At 40.0% G+C, this 20,873-nt stretch overlaps 1 protein-coding gene across 3 annotated transcripts in view; it reads left to right on the top strand.

Moving 5' to 3' along the window:
* Positions 1 to 5,713: 5,713 nt before the first annotated feature.
* Positions 5,714 to 20,873, top strand: part of sestd1 (SEC14 and spectrin domains 1) — a 119,555-nt gene continuing 104,395 nt past the window's right edge. Inside the window, exons 1-3 of one of the 3 annotated variants that reach the window (XM_059966775.1) lie at positions 5,714 to 5,922; positions 15,744 to 15,807; positions 19,482 to 19,573. In XM_059966775.1, the coding sequence (XP_059822758.1) occupies positions 19,519 to 19,573 (55 nt within the window). In that variant the 5' untranslated portion in view covers positions 5,714 to 5,922; positions 15,744 to 15,807; positions 19,482 to 19,518. Of the gene's footprint in view, positions 5,923 to 6,129; positions 6,178 to 13,019; positions 13,152 to 15,743; positions 15,808 to 19,481; positions 19,574 to 20,873 lie in introns of those variants that run through there. The other 2 variants (XM_059966776.1, XM_059966777.1) reach the window with 2 other exon arrangements.

Here is a 20,873-nt window from a genome sequence, read left to right as displayed (position 1 = left end):
TTAATAAATTTAACATTGTTGGTATATTGTATCCATTTCTTTCATTAAATTTTTCAAACTGGTATCTTTTATTCAGGTACGATCTTGTTTTAATAACTTCTGTCATCGTCTTAATTCAATCCCGCGTAACACTCGATTTGTACCTACTTTTTACATTGACCATGATCTAAAAATATTGTTAGACTGCAACCAAAATGATATGATAACGGAGCAGAATTAGGCCATTTGGCCCATTGAGTCTGCTCTGCTATTTCATCATGGCTGACCCATTTTCCCTCTCAGCCCCAATCTCCTGCCTTCTTCTTGTATCCCTTCATGCCCTGACTAATCAAGAATTTATCAATCTCTGCCTTAAATATACCCAATGATCTGGCCTCCACAACTGCCTGTGGCAACAAATTCCATAGAATCACCACTCATTGGCTGAAGAAATTCCTCTGATTGAGGACTAACTAATCAGGAAGGACGGACTAAAGGGGTATAAATACCATCTGACTAGACATGTCCAGGCATCATCCCTGATGAAGATGGTAGAGTTTGTCACTGAAATTATTGTCACCAGTTATAATTGATACCTCTACCTGGTTGGAAGCCCAAGAAGAGCTTATTCATCACTTACACCAGGAAGTCACTAGATTATTTTTTGTTAACCAATCACACAGCCCTATTTAAATAATGTGATACCAGAGAACTTTCCAGATTCACACACTGTGACCACTTGGAAACATTCTAAACAGTTACATGTACATAGGTTATATGAAATAGAAGTAGGCATAAAAGTTGAGCTGTAAAGAAAATAACAATCATACAATCTAATCCAACTAATATGAAAAGCAGCAGTAAAAGAATTGTCCAGCCAAAAAGTAAACCTTTTAAAAAATAGCTTCTCTCAAAATTGATAGTGCACCAGGCATGATTGGTAAAGAGGCAAGTATTGTCAATCTACTAAATATGTTGGTCACCCATGATGGACTTTCATTGTATAGTATATGAGGAGGCTTTGTGTGCAAAAGATGGCCTTAAGGAACTTGAAGATGTGATGAAAATTGTAACCAAGGTAATTCATTTTATTCCTGGGCATGCTTTGAAAATAAAAAGACAATTTCAGAATTTACTGAGTGAGGTGAATTTGTAATAGACTGGATGAAGTGTTTTGAGAGGTTGGTGATGAAACTTACCAACTCCTGCCTAAGAAGCGACTTGGATCCACTTCAATTTACCTACTGGAACAAAAGGTTCCCAGCAGATGTAATCTGCTCTTCACTTAACCCTGGAACACCTGGAGAACAAAGATGCATACATCAGGATGCTCTTTATCGAATACAGCTCAGCATTCAATACCATCATCCCTTCAAGGCTAATCAATAAGGTCCAAGACCTAAACCTCAATACCTCCTTGTGCAATTGGATCCTCAATTTCCTCACTTGCAGATCCCAGTCAGTTTGGATTGACAACACATCCTCCATAATCTCTATCAGTACAGGTGCACCACAAGGCTGTGTGCTTAGCTCCCTGCTCTACTCACTTTGCACTTATAACTCTTGAGGCTAAGCACAGCTCCAAAGCAAATATTCAAGTTTGCTGATGACACCACTGTCGTAGGTCAATTGAAAGGTGGTGATGAATTGGTGTATGGCAGAGAGATTGAAATCTGACTGAGTTGTGCCATAAAAATAACCTCTTACTCAATGTCAACAAGACCAAGAAGTTGATTCTATGTCCTGACGAAGGGTCTCGGTCCGAAACGTCGACAGTGCTTCTCCTTATAGATGCTGCCTGGCCTTCTGTGTTCCACCAGCATTTTGTGTGTGTTGTTTGAATTTCCAGCATCTGCAGATTTCCTCCTGTTTGCCCCCAAGAAGTTGATTATTGACTTCAAGAGAAGGAAACCAGAGGTTCATGAGCCAGTCCTCATCAAAGGTTCATAAGTGGGGAGGAGGAGCAACAACTTTAAATTCCTCTGTGTTATTATTTCAGAGGATCTGTGCTGGGCTCAGCAGCACAACAGCAATGCCTCTACTTCCTTTGAGTTTGCGAAGATTTGACATGACGACTAAAACTTTTACAAACATCTGTAGATGTGTAGTGGAGAATATATTGACTGACTGCATCACAGCCTGGTATAGAAACGCCAATGCCCTTGAAAGGAAAATCCCACAAAATGTGATGGATATGGCCCAATCCACCACTGGTAAAGCCTTCTCCACCATTGAGTGCGTCCACACAAAAAAGCTGTCGCAGGGACCCGTACCCGTACATGCTCATTTCTCACAGGTGTCATGAGGAAGGTGGTATACAAACCTCAGGATTCATACCCCCAGGTTCAGGAACAGACTTTTGAACTAGGGTTCACTTCCTCCCTCACTGACATGTTCCCACGACCTATGGAATCACTTTCAAGGATTCTTCATCTTATGTTCTTGATGTTTGTTGCTTATTTATTTATTCCTATTATTTCCTCTCTTTTTGTATTTGTTGTCTTTTACTCATTGGTTGAATACCCAAGTTTTTTATTCTATGTATTTATTGAGTATGCATAAGAGAAATCTCGTGGTTGTACATGGTGGCATGAATGTACTTTGATACTAAATTTACTGTGAATGCAGAAAACTTTGAAATCAAACTAAGTATTTAAGCATGTTACTGAAAATTGCACTTTTAAGTATTTCCTAGGCCTTAAAAAACACATGATAGATATTAAAATTCCTGGAAGGGTAGACATTCAGATACTTCTAGTGCAATCTCTGAGAATCATTGGTTCAACTACTGAACAATGCTCTTGAAGATTCACTAAGTTCAGAATCGGAATCAAGTTTAATATCACCAGCACATAGTATGTTGTGACATTTGTTGTCTTTGTGGCAGCAACACAATACAATACTTAACACCAGTGAAAAAATATGATTTACTGTAAGTATGTACTTTGTATATATTCAGTCATAAAATGAAATGAGGTCGTGTTCATGGGCTCATGATCATTCAGAAATTGAATGGCAGAGGGGAAGAAGCTGTTCCTGAGTGTGTGCCTTCAGGCACGTGTACCTCCTCCCTGATGGTAGCAATGAGGGCATGTCCTGGGTGATGGGGGTCTTTAATGATGGATGACACCTTTTTGAGACATTGCTTCTTGAAGATGTCCTGGATATTATGGAGGCTCATGCTCATGATGAAGCTGACTAAGTCCACAACTTTCTGCAACTTCTTTTGATCGTGTGCAGTAACCCCCTGAAGCAGCCAGTGAGAATGCTCTCCATTGTACATCTGTAGGAATTTGTGAACGTCTTTGGTACATACCAAACCTCCTCCAATTCCTAATGAAATATAGCTGCTGTCATGCCTTCTTTGTAGATGCATTGATATGTTCTCTTGACCTTTCTGAAGTCCACAATCAGTTCTTTGGTCATACTGATGCTGAGCGTAAGATGGTTACTACGCCATAACTCAACTGGCTGATCTATCTTCCTCTGTACACTCTCTCGTCACTATCTGAAATTCTGCTAACAACAGTTGTATTGTCAGCAAATTTTTCAATGGCAGTTGAGCTATGTCTGGTCACACATCCATGGGTGTAGAGAGAGTAGAGTAGTGGGCTAAGCACACATCCCTGAGGTGTGCGAGTGTTTGTTTGTCAACGAGGTTGAGAAGATATTTTCAATCCATACCTGGAGACCATAATCTGTGAGGAAGTTGAGGATCCAGTTGCAAAGGGAGGCACAGAGGCCCAGGTTCTGGACCTTTTTGAACAGAGCTGTGGTCAATAAACAGCATTCTGACATGAGTAACAAAGAAGATGCTGGAAATCCAAGCAACATGAAAAAAATGCTGGAGGAACTCAGCAGGCCATTGGAAAAGAGTACAGTCGATGTTTTGGGCTGAAACCCTTCGGCAGGACTGAATATGTCAGCCTGAGTCCTGCCAAAGGGTCTTGGCCCAAAATGTTGACTGAACTCTTTTTTTCCATCGATGCTGCCTGGCCTGCTGAGTTTGTCCAGCATTTTGTGTGTGTTGTTTGGATTTCTAGCATCTGCAGATTTTCTCTTGTTTGTGATTGGATTACTATACTACAAAATCTCTTCCAGGTATATCTACCCTGAAGAAGTTTAAATCATCCCTTCGACAGGAGTTCAATGAAACCCTCTGTCACTGTTCCCCCGTGATCTCTGCAGACCTGACATGAATAGTTGTATTGTCCAAGAGATCCAAGGTTGCTTGTCATCTGAAGAAATATTATAATTCATAAAGTATGCAGCCAATATAACATTAGACAAACAGAATTTGAAAATGTTGCAGTGGATTGATTTGGAAAATTTTGAAATGCAATTGATTGATTTACAACAAAGCTCAATATTGAGACAAAAATATGTTGATTTAAGAGCTCAACTAGAAAATAAACTAGATTGGTTAGTGACAGGATCTGAGCATAAAATCTCAGACAGTAGTTCTGAAACTCTGGAATTCCATTCCTGAAACTTTAACTGTCTGAAATATCTTGAAATGCAATATTAACAGTATTTTCCTCAACATAGTCACGTGACCGATTGTTTTTCAAGTCTAATAACGGGAGAAGATTTACTAATGAAACTAGGGCTACTGTACAACTCAAAACAACCAAATACAAGCTGGATATAAAATATTTGTTATCATTAGTGCAGCAACAAAAATTTTACTGAGAATGAAGTGTGTTTATTTTCCTTTCCTTGATCTTTTATGAATATGCACTAAAACGTAATTTCACATTCACTTTTCCTATGTTATAAATGAGGTACAATAACAATAGTATTTATAAATGTCATTTTCAATTGTCTTCTGAAAAGATTAATATTAATAAATTTTAACAGGTTTTCTGAAATGCTTCATTTATTTCAATCTATCTCTATTGTACTTTTATTAATAGTAAAACAATCAGCAGATGTAAATAAGCAACAGGACTCATCCTTTTCCCTTAAAAATCCACAATTATTGTTGCTAATTCATTAATTAATGATAATCTCTGCTGAAAATTACAATGGGAAACAAAATAATTTTTTTTAGAAGATTATAGCCAATTTGGGCACACATTCTCAAAAGGGTTTGCCACCTCTTATTTAAGATGTTCTGGTGATTTAAGAAAGCACTTTTGATGAAGGTGCCTGTGTGGATTTATATCTATATACAATCAATGCCTTCAGGAGAAAAGGTAGAAAAGTGTGAAAAATAACTCTTGATTTATATTAAATACAAATCCGTTACATTTCATCATATTTATGTTAAATTGTACTGATAAACTCGGGTAAATCTGAACGAAGTTGTTACTGCCCTTTGTCTTAATAAAGCCAGAACTTCATTCTGGGGATATCATATTACACTCAATAAGAATACATATTATTGGCCAGCTTTATATATAACCCGCATGTAGACATTGAATAGTCCGTCAATGATTTGGTAGTAACTTTTTAAATAGAAAGGATATTTATCCTCATTTTTTAAAATTTACGAGGCATTGAAAAAAAGACTACCTTGACTATTTTGCTGAAAGGAGGCGGGAATATCGGAGAAAGCAAGTAGGATGAACACTGATTCCATACATAACGTAGCATCTCTCAATTGTAGGGTGTTTTCCCTGTTGTTATGAGACTTACTTGGTCCGTTCATTGATCTCAATTATACAGCACGGCATCGTAAAGTGGGTGGGGAAAACTTAGGGCTTGTGCGTGAAATGTTAATTTTGGAGTAGTGGTTAATTTGCCTTGTGTTAAACGCTGCTGCGAGTGGTGGGCGGGGGAGAGAGAGAGAGAGAGCGAGAAGGAGAAAAGCTTTAATTGAGGCAAGTTGCGGAGAGAGCGCTGTTGCCCGATGCGATTGCCGTCCGTTGTTGCTGAGGAAGGGGCGGCTGGACGGGAGCAGCAGGGGAGAGGGGAGCTGCGCACGGCGGGCGCCTGCAGGTGAGCGGGGGAGCGCGGGCTTGCGTTGCTTCACCTGTGTGCGCGGCGAGCTTTGCGTGAGACGGGGCAGCCCGGTTCACCCCGGGCAACAAAGGAGGGAGGGCGGCCGCCCCGGTCTGCTGGCGTGCCCTCCCGTGTGGCCGCGGCCCAGCGGTTTGCCACCACTGCCGCCGGTAAAATGACCGTCCTTTATATAAATGCGAGAGAATTCACGGTGGAGGAGATTGCTTGGCCGAAGAGGACTCGAGGGGAAAAGTAGGCCTGAGTCATTTGGTTTGGATGGAGCTTTGTTCGGTGGCAGCGCCCACAGCCTATTGGGTGGCTGCAGGTTATTTCCCCAATCTGCGACCCCCCCGGTTTAGGGTTTTCGTTTTATTTTTAATGGCAATCCATGCCCCCTGTCCACGCGGATTTAAAATCACAGCCCCCGATGCTGAAAACGGGGTGCGCGCTGTGTTGGGTCTATTCCAGCCATTTTCAAAAGGGATTGAATGAGTACTTCCTGTGGGTTGGGAGCGGATCATGATATAAGAGAGCAAGTGCTGCTTCTACTGTGATATCAAATTGCTGCCCAGCCCGCTGGTTGGAAGGATGTGATTAAGCTGCAGAGGTTGCAGAACAGATTTATAGGAGTGTTGCCGGTATTGGAGGGCTTGAGTTATATATAAAGAGAGACTGGAGAAGCTGACTGTTTTGCCCTGCAGTGAAGGAGGCTAAAGATGAAGTTTAAAAAATCACGAGGGTAGATAGTCACACTCTTTTTCCCTTGGTGGATTCTAAACTTAGAGGATGTGGTTTAAGATGAGAGGGGAAATATTTAAAGGGGGTGGGAAGGCCGATTTATTTTTTTCTCACAGAGTGGTGGGTATATGGGATGCCCTGCCAGTTGGACTGGTACATGGTTTGAAAGGATATGGGCCAAAGCAGACAAATGGGATTAGTTCAGATGGATATTTTGGTTGGCATGGATGAATTTAGCCAAAAGGCCTATTTGCTGTATAATTTTATGACTTAATAAATAATGTATAACTACAAAGATAGAAAATTATTTTCTAAATTAGATTGATGAATGTTTTTTATTTGGTCAGCTGAATGTCTAAACCCATCATCATGCTTTAGACTAAGCTGTTGAGAAGTCTGCTTAATTGTTCATATGATGTGGAATGTTGTCATAGTCCAACATGTCTCAAATCTCCAATTGGGATGCTTCTTGTGTTAAAACCATTAAAACAGTCCAATTGCCAAACAGTACTTTGCTTCTGTTTTTAAAACTACTTGGTGGATCTAGATTTTAGTGAATAATACAGATTATTTGCTGAACTGTAAAAGTATCAGTATGTGAATAGGGTGTCACCTTGCTCGAACTCTTGCATCTGAATAGCAAATTTCACATTGTGTCATACTGAGTATTTGAGCACATAGTATAACACCAGTATAGGAAACTGGTGTGTTGTTGGCTATCTTTTGCTGATTAACTTTAATTGATGTCATGTGTTTTTAATTGTAGAATATACTTGGTCACTTAAGTTCTTCAGTCTGTTTTGCCATTTCACAAGATTATTTTTGACCTGTGACAAGTTCAATTATTTGCCCTCGTTCCCATATCTTTGAATGCTTACTGGTTAACAGAAATCCTCAAGATTGGACTCTTAATATTTAAATGAACATCTACTACTTGAAGAGTTCTAAGCTTTCACCCTTTGCAAATTTTAGGTTCACTTCTGAAAAGGCTGGCTCTGATTTATATATTGTACCTATTTGATCCTGACCTTTGGTGTTGTCTATTTGGAGCTTGCTTTTTCTCCTGACTTTCCTCTGGTATAATCTGGCTCCCTCCTACATTTCAAACATTGTAAAGATATTCTGTTTGTTATGTTAATTGGTTACTGTAAATCACTAATAATTTGGGTGAATGGTGAAAGAATCAAATGGGCAAGATATATAGTACTGGCAAAAGTACTAGCCTAGTGTCCTGATGCAGGGTCTCAGCCCGAAAATCACCTATACTCTTTTCTATAGATGCTGCCTGGCCTGCTGAGTTCCTCCAGCTTTTTGTATGTGTTGCTTGGTTTTCCAGCATCAGCAGATTTTCTTTTGTTTGTGATAATGTCCACAACTATGTTTTCTAGTGCCATGCATTTTCATTGTCTTGATATATCTTTTAAATTCTGTGTTGCCTTGATATTTAATGCCTTATGAAGACCCACAACATAATTTGACTCCGTTTTTAATTTGTCAAAGTGAAGTGATGTCTGACATAGTTATGGATTGCTATCTTGTACTTTCATCTATGCAGCATACAATGTTAATGATCATCATCAAAATTGAAAATAAATCAAGAAATACCCCGAGGTGCTTTTTTTTCTTGCTTATCCAAGTTGTAAGTAGCCACACCTAAATTGCCCTTTAGTCACATAAAGCTAGTTGCTAATATTGACTCCATTGGCATAAAGGCACCATTTTAAATACTTGAGGGATCTCATGCCATTTGTGTCCAGACCATTAGTTGGAATAACCTGAAATATTCACTCTGCTCCACTTTCCAGAGGTCTTCCTGACCTAATGGCTGTTCCATGCACTTTTGTTTTTGTTGCAGATTTCCAGATTCAGCTTTTTAAAGGTTTTCATTTAATAATTTTATTAATTTATTGACTCTAGTTCTGTTTAAAAGCTATAAATTGATCATTGTCAAAGCATATCCAGCAAGAGTTTAGCAGGGAAGGTGCAAACTGATTTAATCTCTTCCTGGTCTCAGTTTTTTGATTGTTCATTTTATTTCTATAATCTGTTGACATGCTTGCAAGATTATGTTATCAATAATTCATTATTTTAACATGCTACTTAATTATAGTTTTTAAGTACAATTCTATAAACCCTGTCTTAAATTCATATACATAATTTTACAGTATCATAGGAACATTTTGCACATTGGTGTCACTGTGCAGGAGAAATTGCATAACTGAAATTCCAGGCTTATGGATAAGTTAGAAAAGAGTTTGATTTAGGTTTCCTGTTTTATCACACTCTACATAGGTTACTGAAATCTGTTTTGTTGGATGATAAATAGAACCGCTGGAAAATGATGCTGGAGGGGTAGTAATAGGGGGCAAAAAATGTCAGGTGAACTAAATAAGTATTTTGCCTGAGTCTTCACTGGAGACATTTAAGAGTGGATGGGGACAGAATATATGAAGTTACCATTACTGGGAAGCTGAAAGGTATGAAGGTAGGTCAACCACCTGCGCTAAGTGGTTTACAACCCAGAGTTCTAAAAGAGGTGGCTGAAGAGATTGTGGAGGCAGTGGTAATGATCTTTCAAGAATCAATGGATTCTGGCACGGTTTCAGAGGAATGGAAAATTGCAAATGTTATTCCACTCTTCAAGAAGGGAGAGAGGCAGATTAAAGGAAATTATAGGACAGTTAGTCTGACCTCAGTGGTTGGGAAAATGTTGGAGTCGATTGTTAAGGATGTAGTTTTGGAGTACTTAAAGGCACATGATAAAACTTAAGGGAAAGTCATGCCTGACAAATCTATTGCAATTCTTTAATGAAATAACAAGCAGAATAGACAAAGGAGAACCAATTGGTTCTCCTGCACTTGGATTTTCAGAAGATCCTTTGATAGGTTGCCGCACATGAGTCTGTAGTATTACAGGAAAGATACTAGCATGGATGAAGTAGTGGCTGATTGGCAGAAAGCAAATAATGGGAATGAAGGGAGCCTTTTCTGGTTGGCTGCCAGTGACTAGTGGTGTTCCACAGGGGTCTGTGTTGGGATGTTGGAATTAATGGTTTTGTGGCCAAGTTTGCAGATGATATGAAGAGAGATAGAAGGTAGTTTTGCAGAAGCAGAGAGGTCACAGAAGGACAGACAGATTATGGGAATGGATAAGTAAGTGGCAGATGGAATGCCGTGTTGGGAAGTGTATGGTCTTGCACTTTGGTAGAAGAAATAAAAGCGTAGATTATTTTTTAAATGCTGAGAAAATTTAAAAATCTGGGGTGGGACATCATTATGCAGGATTCCCCAAAGGTTAATTTTCAGGTAGAGTCGGTGGTGAGGAAGGTAAATGCGATGTTAGCATTCATTTCAAGAGGACTGGATTGTAAAAGCAATGGTGAGGTTTCATTTAGAGTATTGTGAGCAGTTTGGGCCTCTGATCTGAGAAGTGCTGAAATTAGAGAGGGTTCAAAGCTGGTTCATGAAAATGATTCTGGGATTGAAAGGCTTACCATATGAGGAGTGTTTTATAGCTCTGGGTCTGTACTCTCTAGAATTCAGAAGAATGAGGGAGGTGGATCTTATTGAAACCTATTGAATGTTAGAATATTTTGGAGAGGATGCCCTACAGTGGGGGAGTCTTGAGACTGGGGACGCAGGTTCAGAATAGAAGGATGTCTATTTAGAACAGAGATGAGGAATTTAATTAGCCAGAGAGTGGTGAATCTGTGGAATTCATTGCCACAGGTGGTAGTGGAGGCCAAGTCATTGGGTATATTTAAGGCAGAGGTTAACAGGTTCTTCATTAGTCAGGACATGAAGGGATACGGGAGATAGCAGCAAATTTAGCCCATTCAGTCTGAGTCCACTCTGCCGTTTCATCATGGCTGATCCATTTCCCTCAGCTGCAATCTTTTGCCATGTTATGGTTTTATAAGTTTGTCATTTTCTGTTCTAGACTAATATAAACATGCTTATTTAAGATAAAAATGTGTGGAATCAGGATTTTGTTTAGCCGCAGACTGAGTTTCATGCTCTATAACTGAAGTGTTGCTGAGATGCATCCTAGAATGCACCAGGACATGTCATTAGTGATGTAACCAGGGGTTATTGGGTGTCTCAGGTCTTTCAACATCAGACACTGTTGTTCAAAAACACAGCCAAGGTTGATCAGGCCCCAGCTTGTGTCTCAGCATCATTAGTCCATGGGTCATGCTTCTTGATCCACAGCCATCTGGAGGTGCGCTCAGCAACCTGATGGTTCTTCTCTTTTTAACCTTCATTATGCCAAGGGAGAGTGTAGGTTCTGCAGAGTGAGCATGTGATGGAGAACATTGGATAAATGCATTCCATACACATGCGAATTCACTCACACCTAAACATTGCCTTGCCATTTTGCTGTTGTTGCGGTGAATGTACACACTTGAATGTTTTCTCTCTGCATTCTACCAACATTTAGAGTCAAACACCAAAGTTTAGTTTTAATTTTAAACCGAACTGATGTGCTTGGGTTGGCTTAATAGTGCCTTTTCTGCAATACATAACAGAATATTCTATTTCTTTAGTAATAGGGATGTGTAAATGTGTATGTTTCTTGTATACTGTATTTAAGGTAGATACTTTTTTTAGTATTGTGTCAGCACTATGGGATGTGTCATATTCTAATTCCTGGGTAGTGGTAAGTTAACTTTCTGGTCTTTAAAGTTGGTACCCTCAGTAAGGGAGAGGGATAGGATGCGAGGAGTTCATGCTGAACAAGAATAAGTATAGAGCTATTGTATTCTTGTAGATATAATTTTGTAAATATTGGCATTTTTTTACTATCATTTTTATAAGTTTGAATTTTGATGCACCCTTGCACTAAAGTGCTAAGTGACTCTAACTGTTTTTTTTGGGTTATAACCCACGTGTCTAACATATGGAGCAGCGGTGGGATTGCCAGTTGCAAAGGGGTACATTCAGCTCTGGGGAGAATGGGATTGCAGTCCCAAGTTAAGAAACCCTGAGGCTAAAAATGAAGCCGATGCCCGGGAAACAGTGGAGACCTCAGAGAAGGAAGAATTTCGGCCCAGGGCCAAACTCAAGCCAGAAGCGGAAAGGTCTTCAAGTGGCAACACCTCTGAAGCCTTCTTGGAAAATGTATTCAGAAATTTTACTTCTGCCCAGCTTTAAAAAAGGAACACTAAAGCCTGCGGAAAGGTCCCATGATGCCTTGGCATTAAAAGGTAACGATATTGGGAAGTAGCTCCTCAGGTTTGAGAGGATGGCCTGGATTATAGCAATGGCCAGAGGAGGAGGGGGCCTGTCTGCATTCCTATACTCTACCACCAGGGGAGTCAACCACTGAAAAGTATTACCACTTGAGGGGACCCTACAGCCGATGGATTTGACCAGAGCTGGTGAGGCCATTGTTCTATAGCATCTGCTATGGGTTCTTCCTCTAGACACCAGAGCAAGGGTCCGAGAGCATAAGCCAATGGATAGGCACTGCAGTACGTCAATGCCCACAAGGGGGCTTCATCATGGCCACCATTCTGAAGCAACAGAGACTCTGACCATCAGGGTAAATGCAGAATTGGAGAGTGGGAGATATGAGGGCAACGGACCTTTGGTAGTTTCTTCAAGGCTTATTTGCTACTATTGTCAGTTGCCGGGTTACAAGTTCTGTGTCTCCTCTCAAGAAGGCCAAATTGTCAGGTATGTGCTGTGTACCAAGCGAGGGGGAGTGTGGTGATGCTGATAGTGACTGTAATGATGCTGAGTATGGTAATGGAAAATGAGAAGACTGTGAGGAGAAAGTTAATGGAAAACCTGTTAAAGCCCTTTTAGATTCTGGTAGCTCACTGTCATTAATTAAGAAAATTATGCCCCTGTCTTTGGTGTTAACTGCAGTCACTAGACACCTGTCCAGTGTTTCCATGGTGACTGGAGGTCTGAGTCGCTTACAGAACTCGCTATTGATGAAAGTGGGTTCTGGAGAGATTACCAATTGACATGATTCTGGGGAGATACTAGCCTGTGTTACTTGAGTTACTGAGGAAGGGAAATGGCCAATCACATCCATCCGTTAATCCAGGAGTAGATGTGCTGTTTGTTATTTTGGCTGATTTACAACCTCTGTGCAAGGGAGAGGAACCAAAACGCCTAGAAAGTCAACACTGGCAAAGTTGCTCTGAGAAATATGCCAGTTCTCCTACCAACAGCACATCTCTGCTGGATGTAGAAGAGGATGACTCTGAAGGGGTTGTGGAGGCCTGGAGGGGCCCTGGGAAGGTTGACCTCTCCCATCTTGATGGCCATTAACCAGTGGAACTGCAGATGGTGTTTGCTGACTTTCAACAATTGTTCCAGCAGAGACTAGGACTGCCGAAGGCCCTAAAGAATTCCACCAGTATCGGAGCTGATCAGGGTTCAGTACACCAACACTGCTACAGAGTGTCTTGTGGGGTCCCTGAAAGATGAGATTTGGACTAAGCTGGAATTGGGCGTCATTAAGACTTTAACTAGTGAGTGGTGCAGTTCTATTGATATTATCCCGAAGAAGGATGGCACCATTGGGGTATGCATTGAGTTCTGAAAGTTGAATGCCGTGTCTTGTTTTTTTGATAGTTGTCCTATGCCCTGCTTTGATGACCTACTAGAAAGCATTGGATGGGAAAACAACATTACTACACTGGGCTTTACAAAGGCTACTGACAGATTCCCCTGATTACCAAACAAAACCTTTCACTGCCTTCCACACACCCTGGGTCTGTTTTAGTTCACCATGATGCCTTTTAGTCATCATGACGTACTGTCATATTTCCAGTGACTGATGGATTGGGTGCTCCAAGGCTGTGAGGACTGTAGTGCGGCCTACCTAGATGACTTGATTGTCTACAGCCAGATGTGGTTAGAGCACATGGACCATCTGAACAGGGTCCTGGGGAATATTCATGCTACCAGTCTTGCCCTCTGTCAACAAAAAGTGAGTAGGCAAAAAAGGGAAACTAGATATTTTGGCTACCAGCTGGGACACAGAGGCTCGAGCACAGGTGGACAAAGTAGAAGCGATCCGTAACAGTCCCTCAACCTCACACCAAGAAGGAAGTGGAGTCCTTCCTGGGTCTGGCAGGTTCATCGATTCACCATTCTGGCCACACCTCTATGACGAACCTTACTGGGAAGCTTGTAAACAACCCAGTGACTTTGATAAGTGTGGATGAAAATGCTTTTCAAGCCCTTCAAGCCCACATGTACCCTTCACCTGTCCTTCAGACTTTGATAAATGGTTCCTTGTCCAGGTGGATGCCTCAGGAGTAGGTGTTGGAGCAATGCAGACACAAGGAGAACCTAGAGTCGAGTGACCTGTTCTTTAGCAGAGCCAAAAACTCCTCCCAAGGGAAACCAACTTTTCCACCATTGCAAAGGAGTGTCTGGCCATTATGTGGGGTTTTGACAGCCTCTGGTACTACCTCCTTGGTAGGGAGTTTGGTCTTTACACAGACCACACTGCATTAATGTGGATTCTTACAATGAAGGACCATAATGCCAGCGTGACATGGTGGTACCTGGAGCCCCAACCCTTCAAATTCTGTGTCCACCATAAAGCATTGAAAGAAACTGTTACTGCAGACTACCTGTTTTGGCTGCTGAGCATTGTCGCTGCAGGAGAAGGGTGGTAATGTGACAGAGCACTCAGTAAATGCACTCCTTAGACATGCAAATTCATTTGCACGTAAACATTGCCTTTTCCTTTAGGTGAGTGTAGGCACTTCAACATCTTCCATAGGAACCCACTGTTTTCCCTCTGCTCTGCTATGTACATTCAGAGCCAAACACCAAAGTTCAGTTTAATTTTAAACCAAGCTGATTTGCTCTGGTTGGCCTTATGGTATCTTTCCTGCAATACATGGCAGAATATTCCATTTCTTTAGTAATGGGGATGTGTAAATGTATATATGTTGTTTGTATGCTGTATTTAAGGTCGATACTTCTGTTTATTTTGTAATAATGTAACTATACTATTTGGTGCATCATATTCATATTTAGTCAAGTTAACTTTGGTAATTAAAGATGGTATGTCCTAGTGCCAAAAAAGGAGCTTTTTGCCCTCAATAAAGGAGAGAGATAGGGACTATGAGGAGTTCACAATGGGCAAGAAAATATATGGAGCTATTGTGTTTACTTGTAGAAATATTGCAGTTGTTTTTCACTATTTTCACTAATTTTTGTAAGTAATTTCTGATGCACCAAATAAACACCCTTGCATTAAAGTGCGAAGCAACTCAAGTCATATTTTCTTTGGTTGTAATCCAACTATCTAACAGAGCAGCCAGCAAAACCTTTACACCCCACCTCTGTAGACTCCTCGATATGGATTACGTCCTTTTCAAACTGCAGCCACTTCCTCTGATGGTTTGCTGGAGGCCACTTAACCTGTCAGTGATGTACCTCTTTGCCTGCCAAAGGTTGATGTTCCTGTCCTGGGGGGGGGGGGGGTGCTCATCCATCCCCCTTCCCCCCAGGGTCCCCTGTGGTTATGTCCTGTAGATCTGTAGCTTGTATGTAGGTTTTTTCCCTCTTGGAAGATGCAGGTTGGGTTGTTAGTCCTTCTTGAGCTTTGTTGTAATGTCTGCCTTTTCTACCTTCCTCCCCACTACTAGTTTCAACCTTTTTTTTTCTCTTGTGCTTCCTCGCTTACTTCAAAGTCACTGCTATCTGTAATTGTTCTCCAATCATCCATTACTGTATTCCTTGAAATTCTGACTTATTGTTCTGTGATACTTTGACAAAATCCTCACCCTTTTTGCAAATTTATTTACAAACCTGACAATCCTCCCAGTTTTCACGTCTGTCTTAATACTGGATTTAAAGTATATTTTTTGTTAAAGTATGTATGCAAGACACAACCCTGAGATTCGTCTTTCCACAGACAGCCATGAAGAAAGAAGCACAATTGAACCTGTTCAAGGAAAACATCAAACACCCAAAGCACAAAAAAGAGCAAATCACGCGAATGGCAAAAATTGAGCGAATAACACAGAATATTAAACATTGCACTGCAAAACCCTTGAAACAGTTTACCATTATATCAGCTTTATTATTGTATTTTATAGGACATGGACTTGTGATGAATTTTGAGACTGAAGAATCATGTATCTGCTGACAGAATTCCTTCAAGTAAGTGGTAACATTTCTTTCCGTAAGCCACATAACTTCATAAAGCAGGTCAACAATAAGAGCATGTGAAGTAGAAGCAAGAGTAATCGAAAGTTAAAATTAAATTGTCGAAGTATCTATATGCTACAATATACTACCTTGAGATTTATCTTGCAGTCATTTACTGGGAAAAAAAATTAAATACAATAAAATCGGTCGTTAATGCACAGTTCTTTTTCATACAATATGCAAAAAAAAAGACAAACTGTATGAAAAGTAATACTGAGAATATGGGTTGTAAAGAGTACTTGAAAATAAGTCTGTAGGTCATAGTATCAGTACAAAGTAGTAAATGAAGTTATCTGCACTGGTTTAGGAGCTTGAAGTTGGGTAATAACTGTTCCTGAACCTGATAGTGTGAGACCTATCAGGTGATCTGTATCTCCTGCCCAATTGTAGATGTGAGAAGAGGGCAAGGCCTGGACGGGTGGGGTCTTTGATGGATGCAGCAGTGCTCCTTGTAAATGTACTCGATGGTAGAGAGGTTAATTTGCTCTATGGCACCTGCTCTGTCGTTCAGTAAGGTCATGGGCGATCTTTTACATCAGCAGTTTAGTTGGACAATGCTTTTAACACATTGAATTTGTATTTTGCTTGGTTTCTTAATTTCAAGTTGATGTGTAAATTTAGTTGTGCACTTTGCCCAATATAATTCGGTATGTTACTGAATAAAGTAACGTATCTTGCACGCAGGTGTAGCCATGCTTCCGGTATCAACATACAGTTGCTTACCCATATGTCTGGAATATAGGTGAAAACTGGCTCACCTGGAGGAAACCCGTGCAATTACAGGGAGACCTAGAAACTCCTTACAGACAATGGTGATAACAGGACCCCAGTCGCTGGTGCTGTAAAACATTACACTAACTGCTATGCTACTGTCTGTAGAAGTAGTAGAGGCCAGTTCAGTTGTGTCATTTAAGGTAAAATTGGATAGGTATATGAACAGGAAAGGAGTGGAGGGTTATGGGCTGAGTGCGGGTAGGTGGGACTAGGTGAGATTAAGAGTTGGGCAACGACTAGGAGGGCCGAGATGGCCTGTTTCTGTGCTGTGATTGTTATATGGTTACTGTGCTGCCCCCAGATACGTACATGGATTTGTATCATATACGCAAGTACATACATGCACATGTGCAATAATAAACTTAGTTGCAGCAGCGCCATAGGCACAAAGAATCATATAAACAACGTTCAGTAGAAAAACACAAATTAAACATAAATTGTACACAATTTTTACACAAAAGAATGGCATTAGAACAAAATAAATCAATTTTTGGTGCAAATTGATCAGTCAAATGGGTAAAGGCATTACTAGACTGGGATGGCCAGTTAATTCAAGAGCCAAATGCTTGAAGGGAAATTGCTGTTCTTGAACCTGGTTATGTGGGATTTAAGCTTCTTTCCTCCTTACCTGATGGTAGCTCTGAGAAGATGGCATGCCCTGGAGGGTGGGAATCTTTTCGATGGGGAATTTGGGTAGGGGTTGGCTTCCTGAGGCAGCATCTCTTGTATAAACTACTGATGATGGGGAGGGGAATTGAGCAACTGAGAGTAGGTTGTTGAGAATGAGAGCTGTTTGATAACAGAATACCTTGCAATTATTTTGAGGTTGATGGTGACTGATGGGACTGTAATTGACTGCTCTGTTTTATTCCTGTTTTGTGTCAAGAGCAAGTGGGCTATTTTCCACACTGATTGAATTGGCTTCGGTGTTGGGCACTGCCATCATAAAGGATGTAACCTTCTTATGGAACCTACTCCTCCTCATTGATTGCTTTAATAGATGTACTATGATTGTAAAGCTTTGATTAAATCTTTTGTTGACCAGTTGGTTAAATATATCTGTACAGTACTATGTTGAATCTCAAAATGTACAGGTTTGGGTAATATGGCACATTTTCTTCATTAATAGTAATTGGTGATCTAAATGAATCTACAGTAGATTCCAGTTAATTGGGTCATCGATTAATCGGGGCAGCTCTTATTTGGGACATGTCTTAAAGAACAGAGCCGGGATTCCCTATGTTTATTTGGGACACTATGCCCCTTAATTGGGACAGAAGACTGTTGGTCAACTATTTCTAACTAGCATCGGTTGCATGTACTTGTGAGGCTATTAGGCACTACACCATGATTAAGAGTGAACACTTTTTAAAATAGCGTCAGTTGCTTGTATTTGTGTTGGAAAAAGCATTGATTTTTTGTCATTGATGGTGAGAAATTAGCAGTAAGACTGTTCAGAACAATATTGCTCATTGTGGTTTCAAGCATTTTGGCTTGGAGATGTCAGAACGGCTAGGAGTGAAAATGAAACTATTTTATTACTTCAACAAATTAGGAACTATGAAGAATTTGAAGGTATTGACAATCGCCTGAATGTTACAGTGAAAGTGAAGATTTGAAGGATGCTATCATCACAGCATTGTATGAAGGAGGTCTATTATCTGTACTAGGTTTATGTGCAGACTTTATTCATTTATAGTCGATCAAAAGAACACAACAGCGTACCATCAAGAGCTATTAGGAGCTAATACACAGCGTTATAGTATGGTAGCAATATTTGTCGTGTTCCATTTTGTTTTGTTATAATCTGGGTAACATAATTTGTTACTCAGATGATAGTTTTTTTTGTTACTACCTTTGTAACTATTTATAAAAAACTTGGACTAATTGGGGCAGCTGTTTAATTGGGCCAAAATGTACAGGATCTGATCTGTCCCAATTAACCAGAATCCTCTGTGATTGAGGGGTTTTTGTTGTCGACATGAATGATATTAGCTATGTATTGAATTCAATATTATTTTGTTCATGAATTTAAATTCCAAATTTTTTCCCAGTTTCACAAATGCTAAGTTGCACTATCTCACCACTCACATAGTTTACAGGAAATATGACACACATACATATTAATCACTTGCATTTCAAAACCCTACTTAAAACCACATTAGACAACATTGTTTAGTAACTTTCATCCAAGTACATTTGATGAAACCAGAATGTCCTGAAACATTGTGATTGTCATTTTACATGTATGTGTCATATTGGCAAGTGTTTTGTGTAGAAAGTTGCTTGATTGTAAACCCATGCAGTGTGAAGGAACTGATACTCGGAGCACCAGTTTGGGGTTGGTGGCTGGAGGCGAGAATTTGATTGTTTATCCAAGTTTGGATTTTATAGAATTAGTTTGCAAAGTGGCAAAAACCTGTCATGGATGTTCACTTGCAAAGGCAGAATTGTTATTGAATTCAATAGTTTTTGGCAAAGATATGTTCAGGAATAAAAGTGTTAAAATGGTTACTTTACTGTGAATTGTTCTGTGTGTGTCATATCATGCTTTAGCTATCCCTGGTACTTCATTACTGCATTTGTTGTGAGGTACATTTATATGTCCAATGTACAGCCAGTGAAATGGCATGGAGCCAACAAGAGGAAGGGGATTTTGTTTTGCTTGTGTACTCAAGGTGGATTTTATCAAAGCATGTTTCACGCAAAGGATTAGAGTTGATGCCTGGAAATTGGTAAAAGTAATGTTGCTAAATTAGTGATTGACTCACTACTATTCTTATTCTACATATTCTGAGGCAGGGCTAATTTTTTTGAAATGATGCTGGTTCAATATATATTTTTTCTTACAGAATTGTGGACACTTGTGACCAATCTCATCTTGAAACAATGGAAGCCACAAGTATGTTGCCTATTCTGAAGAAAAGGCTAGCCTTTCTTTCAGGTATAGTGTTTTGTGTTACTTGATGTTTGTACATGCTAAGTAGTTCTCAGAAAGATTTGTGTTTCCATTTATGTACATACTTGGTTTAATAAATGCTTGTGGTTCTAATAGTGTATTATTTAATCTTTGTATTTTGAATTTTATTGGTATATTGAGGTTACATATTAAAGAAATTTTTCAAATATGCATCATTGGGGTTTCATCAGCAATTTCAGCTTGTGGAATGTTTGTATTGGATAGCAGAAAATGTATTGCTAATGCTGTAGAATATTTTTAAAGATAATATAGTTGTGCATATATTTTGATCAGGCTTATTGTTGCTGTTTACTCATACAAAATTGGAAAGTAGTACTGCTTGATTTTTTTTCTTTGAGTTGTGAGGCGTTGATAGAATGCAGAATTAAATCTGGAAAAATGTGAAGTGATACACTTTGGAAGACAGTACAGGTTTATAGCAGTGTGGAGGGACAGGAGGATCTTGGGGTCCATGTTCTTAGATCCCTCCACGTTGTCATGAAAGTTGCTAGGGTGGTTATGAAGGTTTATGGTGTATTTGCCTTCATTAGACAGAGAATTGAAGCTGTATAACAGTCTGGTTGGACCACTCTTGAATTATTGTATTCGGATCTAATAGGAAGGACGTGGAAGCTTTAGAGAGGGTGTAGATGAGATTTACTAGGATAAAGCCTGGGCTGGAGAGCATGTCTTAATGGGGAAAGGTTGAGCAAGCTGGGGATTTTCTCTCTTGAGCAAAGGAGGATGAAAAGTGACTTGGTAGCGGTTGTTGAGACAGTAAGAGGCATAGATAGAGTGGACAGCCGGTATCTTTTATCCAGGGTGAAAGTGGCTGTCATAATAGTACGTTATTAAGGTTATTTGCAGAAAGTATAGGAGAAGTGTCCAAGGCAGATTTTTTTTTACATGGAGTAGTAACTGCTTAGGATGTAATGCCAGGGATGGTGTTAGAGGCAGATACATTTTCTTTGTTGTGATGCCATTATCCCACACTACTACTAAAACACATTTGAATGAAACAGTCCCTGCAGGTGGGAAGCACTTTACCTGCAAGTCTGTCAGTTCATATACTGTATCCAGTGTTCCCCACGTGGCCTTCTCTGCATCAGTGAGGCCCGTTGTAGGCTGTGGGACCACTTTGTTGAGCACCTATGATCCATCTGCAACAAGCAGGATTTCCCAGTAGCCAACCATTTTAATTCCACTCAGACATTCCCATTCTAATATATCAGTCCGTGGCCACCTCTACTGCTACAATGTGGCCACTCTCAGTTTGGAAGAGCAA

Source organism: Hypanus sabinus, chromosome 4, assembly GCF_030144855.1.
Source record: "Hypanus sabinus isolate sHypSab1 chromosome 4, sHypSab1.hap1, whole genome shotgun sequence".
Lineage (NCBI taxonomy): Eukaryota > Metazoa > Chordata > Chondrichthyes > Myliobatiformes > Dasyatidae > Hypanus > Hypanus sabinus.
This window is presented reverse-complemented; position numbering and strand designations above follow the sequence as displayed.